General features: G+C 36.9%; 1 protein-coding gene across 1 annotated transcript in view; it reads right to left on the minus strand.

The window, feature by feature from the left end:
* Positions 1 to 21,903, minus strand: part of scn8aa (sodium channel, voltage gated, type VIII, alpha subunit a) — a 107,356-nt gene that overhangs the window by 11,256 nt on the left and 74,197 nt on the right. The window contains exons 21-25 of the mRNA XM_062052878.1: positions 20,509 to 20,626; positions 19,609 to 19,763; positions 15,401 to 15,574; positions 5,943 to 6,065; positions 27 to 311 (exon numbers count right to left, since the gene is read on the minus strand). Of these exons, the coding sequence (XP_061908862.1) occupies positions 27 to 311; positions 5,943 to 6,065; positions 15,401 to 15,574; positions 19,609 to 19,763; positions 20,509 to 20,626 (855 nt within the window). The remainder of the gene's footprint in view (positions 1 to 26; positions 312 to 5,942; positions 6,066 to 15,400; positions 15,575 to 19,608; positions 19,764 to 20,508; positions 20,627 to 21,903) is intronic.

Raw genomic sequence — 21,903 nt, forward strand, 5'->3', positions numbered from 1 at the left:
AGAATCTGGGTAAGAGTGACACCCACCACTTGCAGCAAGGCCAGGTAGCCGGCGCCCACGTTGTCAAAGTTAATTTTGACATTCTTCCATCTGACCTCAGTAAAGTTTTGCTCAATGAGGGCTTCGCATTGGGTCTTGTTGTTAACCACATCGACAGGAAAGTATTCCTCAGAGGTCTCGTTGAAACAGAAGTAGTACTTGCCCGCAAACAGGTTGACCCCCATGATACTGAAAATCAGCCAAAAGATGAGGCAAACCAGCAACACATTCATAATGGAAGGGATGGCACCCACCAAGGCGTTGACTACCACCTAGACCAGAACCAGGGGAGACAGGACAGGACGGTGTGAGGACCAGGAAACAAACGCATGTAATTTCAAGCTTTCTGCAGTACTTCATAATGCTATGGCCTTACAATCTGTATTTTAAAACAAACATAGATTTAACTTGATTTTTATTATTATTGAACCTAGCTGGAATAAGCTTATGTGAATGTAGGAATTAGATGGACGAGTTGCCAATATGTACTACACAGTACTGTACTGTTCTTGTTATCATTCAATTGTATGGTTTGTTTAATGGTATCAGACCTCTTGACACATGGTGAGAATACTCACGCAGGCAGCTAGTCAAAAATTACAATACTCAAATATAACAGTTGATGACTGTTTTTTTTTGTTATTTTTCTGCATTTTATATATTTTTACACATCTTCATATTATGATCTGATGTACATTTTGTACACGTAGTCTATGTTTAACAAATATGATATATATTGTATATGTATATATATATATATATATATATATATATATATATATATATATATATATATATATATATATATATATATATATATATATATATATATATATATATATATATACATATATATATATATATGTTTTAAAGGCAAATTTGAAGTAAAACTAAATCTGATTAGTTTGACAAATAAATAGTGACCCACATTGTATTTTTAAAAAAGTGTACGTATAACATTATAAATACAATATATTACCAGTTTAATAGTATATTTTTTAATTTGCAGACACAGGGGGAAAACTGAACGATTAAAGTTATGGAATTAGCATTTAATTAGTTATATGTATACATGTATATATTTATATAGATGTACTAATATCAAAAACATTGTTAATTATTCCTGAAATAATTCAAACTAATTCTACACTTTCTAATTCTAATTCTAACATACAAACACAATTTCAAATATTAAAAATAATAATTACATATTTTGTCTGTTTATATTAAATTCCAATTGTAATAATTGGGCTGAGCTCTTGCACAAAATGGATATTTGTACCACATTTAAGATATGCCATACCATTATGAAGTGCCCCACCTTAGTCAATGTAATATTCTTAATACTTTACTTATTATCGACAATATGAATCTTTTTAATGGCTAGTTACGTTAATTACATCAAAACAAATGGTTACCACTATGCTAGCAATGTTTTTTTAAGCAATCCCATCTCAGTAGTAAGCTAACAGGCTGCACTGTTCACAACCAGTGGTATTGGGCAGGTCGACCAGCAGCTCCCAGGCAGACATCTGAGCATGCATGTCTCAGCGGAGCCATATTCCCTCTCTTAAATATACACAAACTTAAAGTGTGCATCCTTTGTAGCAAACATACTAACAGATTATTGGTTGGGAATGCACACTAAATTCCCATTGCACTTGCTGAGAAAATGGCTTTAAACTACAAAGAAAGTGCTTTCCGATGTTTAAGTAAAGCAGTAGCTGCACGGAAAGCATCGGGCAAGAGGGAAAATGGCTTTCCAAAAGGCAAAATGTGCATCGGCAGTTAAATAACATGCGTGTTACATGGCTTTGGGCAATCTCAAGAACCGCTCAAATCAATAAATAAATGGAGAAACATATGGATAGAGAGATAGTGAGTGAAGAGGCGATACCAAAATCACTGCTTATGTGTTTGGCGAGTTACCACGCCCTGCTGATGATAAACTGATCAACAAAAGATGGGTGGGGCATGTTTTTATTCCAGTTGGATGCATTGCTCAAAAAGGGAAGGATTTCTGGCTCCAAAGCAGCATCAAGAGAAAGAGAGCACAGAAGCCAGAGCAGCCCATAATAATCATTGCACGTTACGCTGTGCAATGTGTTCTGTTGAAGCTGCGCAACCTGAGTCTCAAGATGCAACATTCAAACGTCTCATCATTCTAACTCTCCAGAATATCTTTCATCTCTCTATTCATCTACTTCCCCATTCATTTATTCATTGTTTTTTTACAGTTCAAACAAAATGGTAACTTTATAGATGGACATAAACATTGTGATACAGCAGGATCATTTTTCTCTATTTCCCTTTGGATTACTGGGCCATCCTCGCCTCTCTTATAGACACTCAATGTCATACACCAAATCTCACGTATTGTTAAGGTAACATCCACAAAGCCTATCCAGGGCCTTAAATGTCTGCTCATATGCAACGGCACCACATTTTAGTCACTGGATATCTAGCATGAATAAGACTTGATGATAGCATGCAGTTTCTACTGCTGCTTTGTCATTTTTTTCAAGAGGAACAACACAATGGTTGCTGGCCTATTCAGACACAGAACTAAACTGGGCCTATTGTTGCCTCCCGGGTTCACTTCCTGCAGGAATGGAAGGCAACAGGAAGCCTGCTGTATGCTGCGCTAAATGGTGCTATGACATGACAGCAGCAATGCTTTGTGCGAAATGGCAGCTGAGCATATTTGCTTAACTTCTGCCCGCATCCCGAAAGTGAATTGAGAGAGATCGTAAAAGACGATAATAGACGAAACAGATGGGTGCGAGAGGCTGGCAGAAGTTTACCAAATACTCCCACAGCCAACACAACGCTGTGAGAGAGTGCTCGTCTGTCTCAGTCCCTGATGCACAAAGATCCTGGACAAGCAGGAGAGCGTGTGCTGACCCGAGACGGTCCGGGTGAAGTTAGCGGTGGTGGAGGGCAGGGTGGGTGATATGTACAGGACTAGGAAGAGGGTGTAGAACTGGTGGGGTGGGTTCCGCACATGTGCGCCTGAAAGGGGGCTGATGTGAAGAGATGCTCAAACTGGTAGACAAGGCAACCAGTCCAAGAGCAGTGAGAACCAAGATAGAGAAGTAGATAGGGGAGGGTGATAACAACCAACCTGTCAACGACTGTACCACTAATAGTCTCACACACACAACCAATCAAATGTGGGACGTGTTGTTACAAGTCTATAGGCTCCAGTTGAGCGTGTTCTCACTAGAATTTACCTGCTAATTCTCAAAATATGTACATATAATAGCTAATTTAGAGCCGCCCTCTATGTATTCGAAAGACATGCTAGCATACGCGTATGCAGTTTCCTTTGATGTTTTATAATCGTTAGGAAAATAGTCAATGATTTATGGGCAGTGCAAAAATGTTTTACTTGATGACGACCATGTTTTTTAACCAACCTTGCTCAAATTTTAATCATGTGCTTGGCTGTATTTGTATTTGTACAAAGAAGAATAGCTTGTGAGAGCAGGTTGTGACTGATGTTTCTCCTTTTAATTACACTGGTTCTTTTACATACAGTGGTATTTTTACATACAGTGCTTTTTTTTTTCCATACTTTACAATCGTTCTTTTAATTACAGTGGTAGTGGTATTTTTACATACAGTGATTTTTTTTTAAACGTACTGTACAGTTGTTGTTTTACTTGCAGTGTTGTTTTTAACGTATTATAACTACTGTTCTTTTAAGGTTATTTTTTTTAAAGTACAGAGATTATTTTACCTACGGTGGTTCTTTTATGTACGGTGGTTATTTTACATGCACTGATTCTTTTACGTACATCCACCCATCCATTTTCTACCGCTTGTCCCTCTCGGGGTCACGGGGGTGCTGGAGCCTATCCCAGCTGCACACGGGCGGAAGGCGGGGTACACCCAGGACAAGTCGCCGCCTCATCGCAGGGCCAACACAAATAGACAGACAACATTTACACTCACATTCACACACTAGTTATTTTATTAACAGCAGTTATTTTAGGTACAGTGATTCTTTTACATACAGAAGTTAATTTACGTACAGTGTTTCTTTTGCATACAGTAGTTCTTTTATGTACGGTGATTCTTTAACGTAGAGTGATTATTTTATGTACGGTGATTGTTTAACATAGAGTGATTATTTTATGTACGGTGATTCTTTTATGTAGAGTGATTATTTTACGTAGAGTGATTCTTGTACGAAGAGTGATTATTTTAGGTACAGTGGTTATTTTACATACAGTGGTTCTTTTATGTACAGAGATTATTTTACGTACAATGGTTCTTTTATGTACGGTGATTATTTTACGTAGATTGGTTCTTTTACGTAGAGTGATTCTCTTACGTACAACGATTCTTTTACGCATGGTGATTCTTTTACGTAGAGTGATTCTTTTACGTAGAGTGATTATTTTACGTACAGTGATTATTTTAGGTACGGTGGTTATTTTACGTACAATGGTTCTTTTATGTACAGTGGTTCTTTTATATATAGTAGTTATTTTAAATACAGAGGTTCTATTACATACCGTGTTTTTTAGGTACTTTGGTTCTTTTACATATAGTGGTTCTGTTAGGTCAGTGCTTCCCAAATAGTGAGGCGAACCCCCGTGGGGTATAGCGCAATGCAAAACATGTTTTACCAGTATCATGCCGTATCTTGCTTCAAACCTCACTTCGAAAAGCTGGAAAAATGTTCTCCTTCCTGAGTGGGCATAACAGAAAATAATTGAGAAGCCCTGTGTTAGGTAGGTGGTTCTTTTATGTACAATGCTTATTTTACATAGAGGGGTTCTCTGATGCAGAATGGTTCTTTTACATACAGTGGTTATTCTATGTACAGTGGTTCTTTTAAGTACAGTGGTTCTTTTACGTATGATGGTTATTCTATGTACAGTGGTTCTTTTATGTACAGTGGTTCTTTAAGGTACAGTAGTTCTGTTATATACAGTGGTTATTTTACGTTCAGTGGTTCTGTTATGCACAGTGGTTATTCTACGTACAGTGGTTCTTTTAAGTACAGTGGTTCTTTTATGTACAGTGGTTCTTTAAGGTAGAGTAGTTCTGTTTTATTCAGTGGTTCTGTTCGGTACAGTGGTTCTTTTAGTTTCTGTGGATTTTTTACATACTGTACAGTGATTCTTTATTGTACAGTGGAATTGTGGGTTTATACATCTCTAAAGTTGTACTTTAAAATTTCTGTTGTGTATTACTTTTTTACATGAAGTGCTATGAAATTCTGAGGAGAACACGCTTCTGTCAGCCATCTTTTGTGCATTGTTTTAGTGTGACTGATTGGCAAGAGGCTTTTGTGTCCTGTGGCTTTGTGGTTCCTGCTGGTTGTTGTTCTCAATGCATTAAAAGGTGGATGAGGGGAAGTTATACAGTAGGAGTCGAGGGAAATGTGTAAAGGAGGGAGGAAGGACGAAGAGGGGTTGTTGTCTCTAGTGAAAGCAGTGGTTGACAATCAGACCAAATAAGGAGTTAAATATTGATTTGAATGCTCTGTGAGATGGCATGGAGGTTTTTTTCACGTTCCCTTAAGCCAATCAAGTAAGAAGAGATCTTAAGAAAGGATTTAGTAATTTTCTGTGATGAGGCAGCTTTATTAAAAAGTCATTTTTACTAGTGCGCTGATGGGGTTGTTTTTTTTTGATGGTTTGACACATTCAATTGCAATGCATTTTGTTGTCTAATGTTACTCCAGCTGCATCATGACTTGTTGGCTAACTAACAAGACATGGGTCAGGATTGGAAAGGTGTTGCTTTCATGTGTGGGTTTTAGGCATAAATCCCCCAATATTTTGTGTACTTTTGTTGCCTTTTAGATAGTTTTAGATCAGTTCTAGCATGCTTGAAACTGTTGAAAGGGCATGCGGAAGGATCAGCTGCTTAGCTTTGGATCTTACCCTCATCCCTTCAAAACGTGACAAGGCTCTGAGGGGTCTCAAGGCCCTTAGTGTCCTGAGTGATTTAATGGGCCCTAGATCGGAGTAGCCCAGCGCATTAGCTACAAGGCTGACTATAGACACCTACACAAAAACAGAGAAGCAAAAGAGGTTCCAAATTGTTAGAAGTGAGATTATTCACTACGGAAGAGAGACGGCCCTGGCATAGGCGAGGAGAGTTGCTTGACATACACACATAAATCTATGCATGTATATACATGTATAATATTGCATTTATACATGTATATACACTGAGAGAGAAGGTCAGTGTTTAGTATAGGTTTTATGTGTGATAGGATTTTTAGTAGCAGAAGGCCATAGGGGTTGTTTGTCGGTTAATTTGGGGCGGTTGCCGAGAAGCGAAAAGTCCTGTGTACCTGCAAAGAAACTTGAAGTTGAGAGAGAGAAAGAGAGAGGAGATAGAGACATAAGACTCAAATCGAGGGCAAATTAGGCAGAGAAGTACGTGACATGATTTAGTAAACGGTACAAGCGGAAGGGGGCTGGGAGAGCGGAGGAAGAGTTGGGGAGGGTAGGGCAAGAGGAAGACAGGTCACCCTGCAGGAGCTGATAAAAACCCAACAGACTTGAGAGCCTTACCCTTGCCCCTCTAACATTGTCTCTCCATGTCGCTCTCGGGCTGAGGCATAAAATCCCATACAATTTAAGACAGACAAACTAAGGGAACCTAAGAGAAAGAATACAAGTAAACATGTACAGTGTGTCAATATTATCTCTTTGTCATCACATGTAGTTCAGTTGCAACATAGCAGTGGGATAACAAGAACATGAACAAGAGCATCAAGAAAACGGGTGGATGTTTACAGCACACCTTAATATAAATAGTAGCACTGGAGGGACATAGAAACCTCAATGAATACAAGTCCAGTTACACACAATTAACATGAATAGCACACAGCAAGAAAGTGATGCAGCCCCTCTCATGTAAAGTGGCAAACACCAAGAACACTTCTGATGAGTTAAAATCACCCACAAAATGTACAATTGTAATGAGCAGAGTGCCGCACATGAGGAACAACAACTGTGGAGTTTGCATGTTTCCTTTGTGTGAGCCTATTATTTAGTCCACAGTCCAAAAACATGCATGTTAAACCAATTTAGATTCCCTAAAATTGTCCATAAGGGAGTGTCTTGGCTTTTGTAAAGTTTGAATTTTTTTTTCCCGTCATCTAATTATGTAAGTTATAAAAAAAATGACATCATAAATGTTAATATTAAAGTTCAATAATAAGATTTATTGAATCAATTTAAGAATGTCGAAGACTAACTACACACTCCATATCAAAAATGCTAAATGGTTTGGTCCACCTGAATAGCGGCAAACCTCGCATGGAACACTTCACTAACACTGACGCCATGACGTCATCCAAAATCACCATTAAGTATTCACACAGCAGCAGCAACCTTTTTGGAACAAGGATGAGGTGATAAAAGAAAGTTAAAAATATAATAAATCTATTTGTGGCAGTATTAGAAGAATCTTATGTACACGTTTTACTTTTATGTATCATTGCACAGAACGGTGGTGCATTCAATGACTCTGGATTAAAGTTAGAAACAAAGGCACACTAGGTTTTAAAGACAGGAGGAGACTTCCCTCCCTGAAGATGCAGCAATGATAATATAATTATAATGATAATGATTTACAGTAATATTATGATTATATTATCCACTGATAATATTCCTGAATGTGTATCAGCTAAACTCTGCACTCTGAAGTAAAGGAAAACTTGACAGATTGATAACCATATTTAACTGAATAATGATTTTGTATATATATATATATATATATATATATATATATATATATATATATATATATATATATATATATATATATATATATATATATATATATATATATATATATATATATGTATGTATATATATATATATATATATATATATATATATTTATATATGGGCAGCACGGTGGGAGAGGGGTTAGTGCATCTGCCTCACAATACGAAGGTCCTGAGTAGTCCGGAGTTCAATCCCGGGCTGTGTGGAGTCTGCATGTTCTCCCAGTGACTGCGTGGGTTCCCTCCGGGTACTCCGGCTTCCTCCCACCTCCAAAGACATGCACCTGGGGATAGGTTGATTGGCAACACTAAATTGGCCCTAGTGTGTGAATGTGAGTGTGAATGTTGTCTGCGATGAGGTAGCGACTTGTCCAGGGTGTACCCCGCCTACCGCCCGAATGCAGCTGAGATAGGCTCCAGCGACCCCAAAAGGGACAAGCGGTATAAAATGGATGGATGGATGGATGGATGGATTGATATATATATATATACATATATATATATATATATATATATATATATATATATATATATATATATATATATATATATATATATACATATATATATATATACATATATATATATATATATATATATATATATATATATATATATATATATATATATATATATATATATATATATATATACTGTATATATATATATACATATATATATATATATATATATATATATATATATATATATATATATATATATATATATATATATATATATATACATATATATATATATATATATATATATATATATATATATATATATGTATATATATATATATATATATACATATATATATATATATATATATATATATATATATATATATACATATATATATATATACATATATATATATATATATATATATATATATATATATATATATATATATATATATATATATATATATATATACATACTGTATATATATATATACATATATATATATATATATATATATATATATATATATATATATATATATATATATATATATATATATATATATATATATATATATATATATATATATATATATATATATATATATATATGTATATATATATATATATACATATATATATATATATATATATATATATATATATATATATATGTATATATATATATATATATATATATATATATATATATATATATATATATATATATATATATATATATATATATATATATATATATATATATATATATATATATATATATATATACCGCGACCCTGAGAGGGACAAGCAGTAGAAAATGGATAGATAGATGGATGGATATATATATATGTGTATATATATATATATATATATATATATATATATATATATATATATATATATATATATATATATATATATATATATATATATATATATATATATATATATATATATATATATATATATATATATATATATATATATGTGTATATATATATATATATATATATATATATACATTTGTATATATATATATATATATGTCTCTGTATATTCTGTGTATATATATATTAGGATTCGATTCAATATCGATTCTTGGGGTCACGATTCGATTCAAAATCGATTTTTTTTTTTTTCAATTCAACACGATTCTCGATTCAAAAACGATTTTATCCCGATTCAAAACGATTCTCTATTCATTCAATACATAGGATTTCAGCAGGATCTACCCCAGTCTGCTGACATGCAAGCAGAGTAGTAGATTTTTGTAAAAAAGCTTTTATAATTGTAAAGGACAATGTTTTGTCAACTGATTGCAATAATGTACATTTGTTTTAACTATTAAATGAACCAAAAATATGACTTATTTTATCTTTGTGAAAATATTGGACACAGTGTGTTGTCAAGCTTATGAGATGCGATGCAAGTGTAAGCCACTATTGTTCTTTTTTTATTTTTTTTATAAATGTCTAATGATAATGTCAATGAGGGATTTTTAATCACTGCTATGTTGAAATTGTAACTAATATTGATACTGTTGTTGATAATGTTCATTTTTGTTTCACTACTTTTGGTTTGTTTGGGGTCGTGTTTGTGTCTCCTCTCAATTGCTCTGTTTATTGCAGTTCTGAGTGTTGCTGGGTCGGTTTTGGAATTGGATTGCATTGTTATGGTATTGTTGTGTATTGTTTTATTGGATTGATTAATTTAAAAAAAAATTTTTTAAATAATTAAAATTAAAAATCAATCAATTAAAAAAAAAAGATTTTTAAAAAATGAGAGTCGATTCTGAATCGCACAACGTGAGAATCGCGATTCGAATTCGAATCGATTTTTTCCCACACCCCTAAATTATATATATATATATATATGTATATATATATATATATATATATATATATATATATATATATATATATATATATATATATATATATATATATATATATATGGGCTACTTTATATAGAATTAATATTGAATTTGTTGACTTTTTTGCAAACAAACCATTTTTCTCTAAAGAAAAAACAAATTAATTCCGGGAGTTTATCTAGATAGTTTCTAGATATGTTAATCCCCTCTTTAAAAAGTCCAAAAACTTAATTACAGGTGCCAGATGTAGAAATGTGGCCAGAAATGGTATTGTAATCACGGTCAAAATTATGTAGTCCCCGCCCACTCTCCCTGAGGTTGCCAGATACGCAGCCGAATCCGAATCCTACTCCAAGGAACTTCAAATGGCAATCTACGAGTCCTACGCTGTGGGTTTCTCTTGTTTATGCTTCTTGCAAGATGGTAATTATGCCACATTTTACTGATGTCGATTAGCCAAATGTATTTGTAAAGTACGCAGCAATATTTTAGTCAGGAATCGGGACAAATTGTTGGCATTACCCTGCTAAAATGTCTAGTTTGACTGCACGGACCACCATCGAAATAAATGTAAATGTATATCCCGTAGGCCAACTTTGATGGCAAGCCAAGGCCAATAGTAAAATTACCACCACATTTTGTTCATCATAACTCAATGTTGCATCAAACCTGACGCACTGCATTCTCTTCCATGTACGCACATCACTATTTTTTAGTGCAGAGTGCAATTCTATGAACCAACCCACGTTACGCAAAAACCACGATACTCATTAATCATATAACCTACTACCATGTCAATACAAAAAGTATAAAATCATTACATGTAATGCATTATATTGTGCCAAGCAAATACCACCCCATATGTACCAGAAACCGCAATTAGCCGTGCTAATGTTGGAACGCATTTCCTCCGCGTATCAGCATATTGAGAATGAAATAGGCACTGACAGTACCCATATCCACATAAGTTCTATTTGTCGAAAATATATTTTGCCCTGTCAGTTGGATGACACATCGACATACAGGCTAACAGGCATATATTCCCCCGTTAGCCTATATGTCGATGTGTCATTGACCGGGCTAGCATGCTAAGCTACACTAGTGTGATGTTGCTTCGCTCCTAAGCATTCGTTGCACAAACATACTAGCTTTGTTAAACAAGATCATAGACTGTATTGGACAATATAGTTTACATAAAAAATGTCCATTTCCATTTATTACAAGTAATAAGAAAATGCAAATGCCTGACTTAGGAGGAAATTAGCAAGTTTGGCGTCAGATGAAAAAATCTTCTCCGCCTTCAATCGTCTCCATTTTTCAAAGGCATCCCCGATACAAATCCTCGTTTTGTTGGTGGCTTTGTCATGAATAAGTTGAGAATCGTAACGATGCCTTTTAGATTTACTAAGGTCTGACACGTTTGGTAACTTTACCAGAGGCAGTAGCTCGACAAAGATGGCGGTGCATAACTTGTAATCTGGATGTGACACACTCACAGACTTTTTAATTGGTCAAACGGTGGAGTGCAGGGCATCGAAATGAAAACAACAAAACATTTTCGGGGCTGTAAATCTAATTTTGAAATGAGCATTATCCCAGCTGAACTACCGTTATCAGTTATAAAGGTATTCGAAAAGAACATGATTTATTAATGCCTTTTGACATATCAGGGCCATTAAACGATGATATGACATGAAATTATTACATATGGCACCTTTAAGGATTTTACAATAAAATAATTTATAAATCATTTGAAGACCCTTAGTCAGCGCTTAATATCCAATCCAAACTGTTCCATCACGCTGATGTAGTTCATTTAGTGTGCGAGCATTAAGGGACACCCTGTTCTTCAAACCTAGTGATGCCCCTGGTCATGGGGTGGTGAAAGTAGGGTTTAGGGTGGGATGGAGGACCCTTTGGTATTCTTGTGCATGGGGGAACAGAATTTGGTGCAATGCCCCTGAAGGGATGTAGTGAGCAAAATACAAATGCATTAAGAGCTAAAATGTGGAGCATGCATAGTAAAATCAATGTAAAATTGGACAAAGTGGCATGAGTGATGGTTTGCTAACCACAGAGCCCCTATAGCTGCAGGGCTTTGTAGCAGATCTAAATTCGATACATTTACAGCACTGCATTGTTAACAAAAGGAGGATATGGATGATGGAGAGTGGTCAATAAGCAGCGCTAATGTTACTTGAGGACCGTTTGGTGAGTGATGCCGGAAAGACTTAACAAAATTACATCTAGTGTGTTGACAGCCATTAAGAAGGTAAAATGTGGCTGGGAAGTTCTTCCAGTCGTGCGTTTGTCTGCTCATCAATCAGGAATATGGAAATGAATTTCTCTTTATTGCTATTGAGTGCAGCGTTCGGGCGGATGCCTGTGTGAGAGGGGAGCAGCAGTTTCTGTCAGACGAGGAAAACGTCAACACACGTGAGCGTACCTCCAACCAGCCACTGACACCAACTGGTCAAACTCACCGCAAGGAGAACACAACATCCAAAGCTTACCAAAGTCGCATTGGGGGGTTGTAACAGGCAAAATCTTCATTTTGACTGACGCCATTAGAAAATCATTAAATATGTTTTTTAAAAATGGCTGGGGGGGAGTAAACAGCAGTTGCTAGGCAATAGACAAAAAGGCCATACTATAAATTAATGCATTTGCGAACTATAGAAGTGTCTCTGGTAGGTAAACAGAGAAAAATAAAGATTTTGCCTTGGTTTATTCTACAGTGTTTGGGGGGGTAATTGTCACCTTCAACCTGACCCCTTGGAGCGCACCCATTTGGGGTGGCCAGCCTGTGGCCCCCACTGGGCCAGCTGTGTGGGCGGGGCCTCAGTACCTCAGCATCCTTCTGCAAGGCAAGGCCAATGACATCTGGGGGCTGTGATCCCAGGATGACGACAGCGCAAAGCAAACAGAAATAAAGCAAACGGGGAACAGAACAAAATAATGACGACAATCTGAGTGGGAAAAAGAAAGAATGAGTGAAGTATGACACTAGCAAGCCACTTACTCACATACTTTATAATTACCGTAATTTCCGGACTATAAGCCGCTACTTTTTCCCCTCGTTCTGGTCCCTGCGGCTTATACAAGGGTGCGGCTTATTTACGGCCTGTTCTTCTCCAACACCGACGAAGAGGATTTCGGTGGTTTTAGTACGCAGGAGGAAGACGATGACACAATGATTAAAGACTGACTTTTCATATAACGGTAGGCTGCTTATTTTGATAACGTACAGGCGAGCACTTTGTATTACTTTGCACCGTTGTATTATTTGTACTCTGCACGAATGCTGTTCGCCATGTCAAAGATGTGAAAGTTGGATTGAATGATTGAAAGATTTATTGTTAATAAATGGGACGCTTTGCGTTCCCAAACAGTCATCTCTGTCCCGACAATCCCCTCCGTGGTAGCAGGAACCCCTATATACTACGGTAATTACACATCAAAACCCTGCGGCTTATAGTCGGGTGCGGCTTATATATGGAGCGATCTGTATTTTCCCCTAAATTTAGCTGGTGCGGCTTATAGTCAGGTGCGGCTTATAGTCCGGAAATTACGGTATTGTTGATCAACAATCCTCATTAACTTGTTTTTTTAAAGATATATCAAGTATCAATTTAATATTCAACATGTGATAGGTTTTACGCTTATAACTTTGACATCTGCATCTTTCACGCCCTGATGTTAAAATGATCACAGAACCGTGTTCTAATAATAAAACTCAAGAATACAAAAATTAAATGGATAACATAAAAGAAGGGTAAATGCGGAAAAGAGTCAAGCACATTCACACAGACAATAACATAGGCTGCTTTAATGATGGTGCCCCGCCCCCCTTTCCGAGTCCATGACAAAGGTTGCACCCCACAACACGGGACAGCAAGAGGCACAGTCAAGCCACAACACAAAGCACACTTTTTTTTTGCTGTTTAAAAAGGGGGAGCGCTAGTGAAGACTAAACTTACCGTTGGGCGCCTGTCACCCACCATCATTACATCTCAGCACAATATCATCACAGTCCTGAGGTTACACTTTCCAGAGGATTGGACAGGGGATGAGGAAAGGGAGGGACAAGGTTCTTGCTCTTGGTTAGTTTAATTACTTTTGGTTCTTAGGCTGATGGACTGGAAAGCTGCACCGTCCCAAACTATTTGGGAGCACACCTACAGGGAGGGAGTCTCCAATGGCAACAACCAGAATCAATATATGAAAGGACTAATGTGTGCACTTTGTCTATCTTTCTTCTAATGTTTGTGTGTGAGGTTTGTACATACAAAAGAATGCATGATCTGAGAATGTTTGTTAATAATAATAATATCGTAAAGATTCTGGAATGATTATGATGGCTTTTTCAACAGAGGGTTTGTGTTGTGTTAGATACGCTTATCAAATTAGAAACTTCTAGCCATTGATGGGGATCCATTCACAGGTTTAGGCTGCGGAGAAGTATTTGGTTCAAGAAGAAGGACTGAAGTCGGAGACATTTGTATTCTAATGCATTTAAACATTTTGTGTTTTACCATCAATATGAAATATTGTGTTTTGCTATAGATCACCATTACAGAGTGATCATATGATGTTTATGTTGTTTTTGTGCTCAATAATATAACATTCTCTTTCCCGGTCCTTCAAGCTTGACACCAGATAGGGGGAGTAGAGAAGTTCACAGAGAGAAGGGACAAAGGCTCATATCAAGATGTTTTAAATGACAAGAGCAGAGACAGCTTTACAAAGACACTTCTTTGAAACATCCCGACGCTCTGAGCAAGACTTGAATATGGCTGCATTCAATAAGCTCAGTTATTGATTGGCTGACTGAGTATTTTCCTCTAGTTTTATTTCAATATGTTGCATCAGGGAGTTAATTTCACCTTGCAACCAACATACTGAGCAATGATATATTGCAAACAAGAGGGTTGTTGCACATATTGAAGCCTCTCAGAGGGGCAGACCATAACAGGGATTGGGAAGTAAAAAGACACATCTTATAGACATGCCTTTTTAAATATAATCAGTAACTAATATGTCAAAATCTAACTTCATTTACACTACGTGTAACTATTAGAATAGGAAGCTAAACACATTGGACCATATATTAGTATTGTTAAAAAATAGCTAGCTTTTTTGGTTCATACTAAATAAATTGCAGTAGAATGCTAATATATGCATCATTAGGTCAGTGTGTGTGTTTGAGGGACAACTACAAGCTATAATTCAGACAAGAAAGGGACTTACATCCACAATGAAGAAGTCCAGCCAACACCAAGCGTTGGTGAAGTACTTGACAAAACCATAGGCCACCCATTTCAGCAACATCTCCAGGATAAAGATGTAGGTAAAAACTCGGTCTGCATATTCCAAAATGAACCGAATGGTTTTCCTTTGCTCAATGTACACATCCTCAAAGGCCTTTGGGAGAAACAGGACACACACATCACACGCAGAAAGACACTTTGATAATTTACAATCTTGCTAATGAACTGAATGCAGTGATTCACAGGGGAAAATAAATCAAATAACTAATGGTAATTCACAAATACAGAAATATTTGCTGTTCTTTAAGTAGAATTTGACATGCTTAAGGATAAGCGGTATAAAATGGATGGATGGAGGAACATGCTCCACATCCCATTTGACCTTCAGCCACAAAAGACCCCAGTTAAATAAATAGTAAAGAGCCTTAAAGGTGTCTTTTGCAAAATCCATTCTGCACGTGGTGCCCAAAATGTTAAATACAGCGACATAGTTTCCGCACAGCCACTGCAATAAAACGCACATGAGAGTGGTTGCATGTTGGTGTTGGTGTTGTGATCTGTGTTAAGGCATGGAGAGTTTAGTGTTTTAATGCACACATGTTCAAAGTGTAATTTCAATGCTGAGGATGTGCGTTTGTTAGGGAAAAAAAAGAATGAAGGTTATGACAAGCAGAAATGTTGTTGTTTATATTAACTGTTTTCCCTAAAATATGCATTGAGGCTGTAGCTGCAGCTCTCATGCTAATACTATAGTGCTAATACTTATCGCTTCAACAAGAATATAACTTCCGTTTTTAAATCCTTTTGTTCTTGAAGATCATTCCACCGTTCAAAAGCAACTGTAATATTTTCTATAGTTTTACTTCTCTCTTTGTCTAGTCATTTTTGGTTGATGTTTTCTCTTGTACGTGTTTTCTTGTCCTCCATTGTATACAGGCTAGGGACGTAACAATTATAGTCGTAATAATAAACTGCGATAAAATTGTCGGTTAGTATTGCCATTTAAAATTGTAATTGTCATAAAACCATGATTGATTACCACTCTGAAAAGCTCACAGTGATACTGCTAATTTCCTGGAGAAGCAGCTAGTGTGCTAATCGCTAACTAACTTAAATGCTAGCATTAATACAAAACACATTAACATAAACATCCCCTGTTTTGCCTTTCATTTTAAGAAACATTCTAAAAATTTACAAATTAAAACAGAAGAAGACAAAGATATTTAAAAACCTCAAATAATAAGAATACAGTTCATCCGGAAAGTATTCACAGCACTTCAATTTTCCACACTTTGTGATGCTACCGCCTTATTCCAAAATGGAATAAATTCCTTTTTATCCTCAAAACTCTACAGATAAAACCCCGTGATGAAAATGTGAAAAGGTTTTTAAAAACATTTTACAAATGTATTAAAAATAAAAAACAATTTAAAGCTGATGTCTATAAGTATTCACAGCCTTCACTCAATACTGTTAATGCGCCTTTGGCAGCAATTACAGACTCAAGTCTTTTTGAATACAATGCCACAAACATGGCACACATATCTTTGGGCAGTTTTGCCCATTCCTATATGCAGTTCCTTTCAAGCTCCATCAGGTTGGATGGGAAACGTTGGTTTTCATCCAGGATGTCTCTGTACATTGCTGTATTCATCTTTCCCTCTACCTTGACTAGTCTCCAGTTCCTGTAGCTGAAAAACATCCCCATAGCATGATGCTGCCACCACCATGCTTCACTGTAGGGATGGTATTGGCCTGGTGATGAGTGTGCCTCGTTTCTTCCAAATATGATGCCTGGCATTTACACCAAAGAGGTCAATCTTTATTGCATCAGACCAGTAGATTTTGTTTCTTATGGTCTGAGAGTATTTCAGATGCATTTTGGCAAACTTTTTACGAAGAAATGGCTTCCGTCTGGCCACTCTACCATACAGGCCTGATTGGTGGATTGCTGCAGAGATGGTTGTCCTTCTAGAAGGTTCTCTTCCCTTCACAGAGGAATGCTGTAGCTCTGACAGAGCGACTATTGGGTTCTTGGTTACCTCCCTGACTAGATTAAGATGAATGCAACAATGTACAGACATCCTGGATGAAAACCAATGCTTCCCATCCAACCTGATGGAGCTTGAGAGGTGCTGCAAAGGAATGAGCAAAGAAGAATGCAGAAAACTCCCAGAAAATAGGTGTGCCAAGCTTGTGGCATCGTATTCACAAAGGCTTGAGGCTGTAATTGCTGCCAAAAAAGCATCAACAAAGGCTGTGAATACTTATGGTATGTACATATGATTTTTTTTATTTTTAATACATTTGCAAAAAATACTTTTGAAATTGTCATTGTGGGGTATTGTCTGTAAAATTTTGGACAACAAAAATTACTTCATTCCATTTTGGAATATGACTGTAATATAACACTGTGGAAAAGGTGAAGCGCTGTGAATACTTTTTGGATGCACAGTATGGCTCTTAAAGGGGAACTGCACTTTTTTAGGAATTTTGCCTATGGTTCACAATAATTATGAGAGACAAGAAAACGTGTCTTTTAAAAAAATATATATATTTTAAAGCTGATAAAAAGACTTGGAAGATGCGGCTAATAGGAGTCAAGCCCTCTAAAACAACTTCAAAACCCTCCATCAACGTTTTGTATGCACACTGCAAGTCTATATATAATGCAGTAACAGACAGTAACAATACCTAATATTTACAAAATTTACCGTATTTTGGTCATTTTAATCATTGCTGGAACTAATTATTCGCCACATTTATTTCCGTTTCCATAGCAGTGTACGTCTGACTTCTGGCAACAACCCCTTCCGGATACAAACACGCGAGTGTGTTCTAAACATGGTAGATTCAGTAACAAACAACAAAGACAACTATTTTTGGACAAATAAGGGATTCACAACTTTATCTTTTTGAATCTGAATTTATGGAGGATGAACTACTGCTTCTAGAAGCCAGTACGAAGGAAGTGTGAGACGTTGGAGCAGACAAAAGCCAAGAGAGTGAGGTGAAAGTGAATTGAATCTGCAAAATGTAGAATTTGGAGACAAGCTATTTTGACATAAATGGAGTGCTTACCCATAACTAACTGGAAAAAACGTCCCTGGCCAGCTGGACTAAACAGACAACTTTCGATCGAGTGAGTCACACTTCATCTTGATCATGATACATGCAGCAAATAATGCGTGTACCATGACAAACAGCATACACTGTCTGGCTCGCTGTGTACAAACAAAACATAAAATGTGTGCTAATACTTTACAGATACTGTAATATGATTGTTCATGTTTTTCAGTCAGTACGGATTGGTATCTTATCACATTGTGTTGTGCTTTACAAACTCAAACACGTTTCGTGCTGACGTAGAAGCTAGCTAATCTCTTTCCGTAGTTAACTTGTACGACTAAAACCGTAGCGCGCTGATGTGTTAGTACGCTAGAAAAAGAGTTCCTCAAAAAAAATGTTGCTACAGCTTGGTCATTATGCAGGTTACAGAACGCAAATGAAGTATTGGTGACAGGTTTTGAATGCATTTTAAATTGATTTAGTGGTAGAATTGATTGCTCCCATTAGCTGCATTGCTGGCCACCAAGAACAAGCCTGTTCTTATATGTTAGAAAGCGGAAAAAAAATAACCTTTTGTTTTCTTGTCTCTTAATGTGAACGATGGGCAATATTTAAAAAAAAAAAGTGCATTTCACCTTTAAGAAGTCAGATCAATAATTAATGTTTCTTCAGTCAAGAAAAGTATAATGTGTCTATTAATTTAGTTATTTATGTATAAAAAAAATAAATAAAACTTGTTAAAAAGACTTCAGTTTAAGTAATTTTTGAGCACATTCAACAATACCTTGATATATCTAGTCACAAAAATCATGACCATTTTCCTATCGTTCCATCCTAAAACAGACAGCCTGTACTGAAAATTGTTGTTTGAGTCTCTGGTATGTTTAGAACGTTTTCCAAAGTTTTTCTTCAAACTGTGACAAATACAGACCTTTACAAGTTAATTCCACCGCTCCTTGACTATTAGTACTTATGCAATCCGTTAGTGGTGTTCTTATATTTTTTGTTTGAAAAATGTAATTTGGAGCCAACTGCCAACTTCCAAGTCAGCAGTGCTTTTTGAAGCCCCACCACTACACGTTGTACATTTATCTTTGTTGTACACACGCCATGACTCACCAGAGCTCCACTGCTTAGGAGGATCATGAAGATGATGAGGGTCTCAAACCAGTTATGCTCTACAATCAGGTAGCAAGTTTTCCTCAAGAACCACCACGGCTTCCCCCAGCCCATGGTAATGTCGACATCACAGCACTTGTACTTGGCCACACATCCTATATGAACACAGGGGGAGATGGGAATTTCATTCTATTTTTTTAAATCAGCGACACGTGACAAGCATGGAGTCACATTAAAGCAGGATTCATCTATGTACTAAGTCGCAGATTACATGAGTCTTAGCGGGACTGTGCCCTTTTCTTCCTTGATTGGGTGTCTCATACCTCAGCATGCAGTTTCAAATATGGCATGGATAAATAGGTCAAAAATAATTAGACAGCTCCACTCCTGGATGCTTCTGGGAATGGGTAAAATACATAATAAAACCTCTACATTAAAGCACAAGGAAGGCAACTGAACGCTTATGAAATGAAAGAAAGGCATAGTCATGTCTGACAGCCCTGATGTATCCCATACCTCAATTCAAACATGATCTGTCTGTTGAACCAGCCTATCTTGAGAGGTCAAGAACCATGACTATATTAGCAAAAAAAACACAAATCCTTAAAAATTGAGGAATTTGTGAAAGTAAGTAGAATATGACTACATGTTTACCGGGGAAAAAAACCCTCTCCCATTCAGGGCTAACAGTATTCAAGAAGTAATGAAGAAATATCTTGAGGGCAGGTAGGGATCAGTGGCGAGAGAGTCAGACAGAGATGATAAATAGCCGCCATGCTTGAGTGACCCTTTACAATGAAACCGTCCTTCACCCAGCTGCCCTATCATTTTCACTCAGCCCAAGGGAGTCTCGGCGCTGTGGACTGGAGGTAATGGGTGCAATGGGAGCAGTGGTCTCACCATCTGTCCAGCATGCTTCTGGTTCCATGTATTCCTCCACCGGCTCCACCACCACCACCTCCTCCACATCTGGCTTGATGTCAATCGTGCTTCCCTCTGATGAGCTGGTGTCGTCCAGCTGCGAAGACCCAGATGTTATTTTAATGTGAATACACAGAAAACACGGAAATGTTTCCTTAACACCTAAATCCTAATGAGGGGCCAGTTAGAAAATGTAAACATTATATAATCTCTTAGAGGAAAACAGCCTTAACAACATTGAACACCAAAACCACTAACTTTAAAGGCCTACTGAAACCCACTACTACCGACCACGCAGTCTGATAGTTTATATATCAATGATGAAATCTTAACATTGCAACACATGCCAATACGGCCGGGTTAACTTATAAAGTACAATTTTAAATTTCCCGCAAAACTTCCGGCTGAAAACGTCTAGGTATGATGAGTATGTGCGTGACGTCACTAAAGTATTGGTACACTATTGTGTTCCAATACAAACAGCTCTGTTTTCATCGAAAAGTTCCACAGTATTCTGGACATCTGTGTTGGTGAATCTTTTGCAATTTGTTTAATGAACAATGAAGACTGCAAAGAAGAAAGCTGTAGGTGGGATCGGTGTATTAGCGGCGGACTACAGCAACACAACCAGGAGGACTTTGAGATGGATAGCAGACGCGCTAGCCGCCGACCTCACCTTGACTTCCTCTGTCTCCGGACCGCCGACCACATCGGTGATCGGGTGAAGTCCTTCGTTGCTCCGTCGATCGCTGGAACGCAGGTGAGCACGGGTGTTGATGAGCAGATGAGGGATGGCTGGCGTAGGTGGAGAGCTAATGTTTTTATCATAGCTCTGACGAGGTCCCGTAGCTAAGTTAGCTTCAATGGCGTCGTTAGCAACAGCATTGTTAAGCTTCGCCAGGCTGGAAATTAATAACCGTGTATTTACAGGTCCAGGGTTTAATAGTATTGTTGATTTTCTGTCTATCCTTCCAGTCAGGGGTTTATTTCTTTTGTTTATATCTGCATTTGAGCCCGATGCTATCACGTTAGCTCCGTAGCTAAAGTGTTTCGCCGATGTATTGTCGTGGAGATAAAAGTCACTGTGAATGTCCATTTCGCATTCTCGACTCTCATTTTCAAGAGGATATAGTATCCGAGGTGGTTTAAAATACAAATCTGTGATCCACAATAGAAAAAGGAGAAAGTGTGGAATCCAATGAACCCTTGTACCTAAGTTACGGCCAGAGCAAAAAAAGATATGTCCTGCACTGCACTCTAATCCTTCACTCTCACTTTCCTCATCCACGAATCTTTCATCCTCGCTCAAATTAATGGGGTAATCGTCGCTTTCTCGGTTCGAATCGCTCTCGCTGCATTGTAAACAATGGGAAA

This window comes from Entelurus aequoreus, linkage group LG07 (genome assembly GCF_033978785.1).
Source record: "Entelurus aequoreus isolate RoL-2023_Sb linkage group LG07, RoL_Eaeq_v1.1, whole genome shotgun sequence".
In the NCBI taxonomy this organism is placed as follows: Eukaryota; Metazoa; Chordata; class Actinopteri; order Syngnathiformes; family Syngnathidae; genus Entelurus; species Entelurus aequoreus.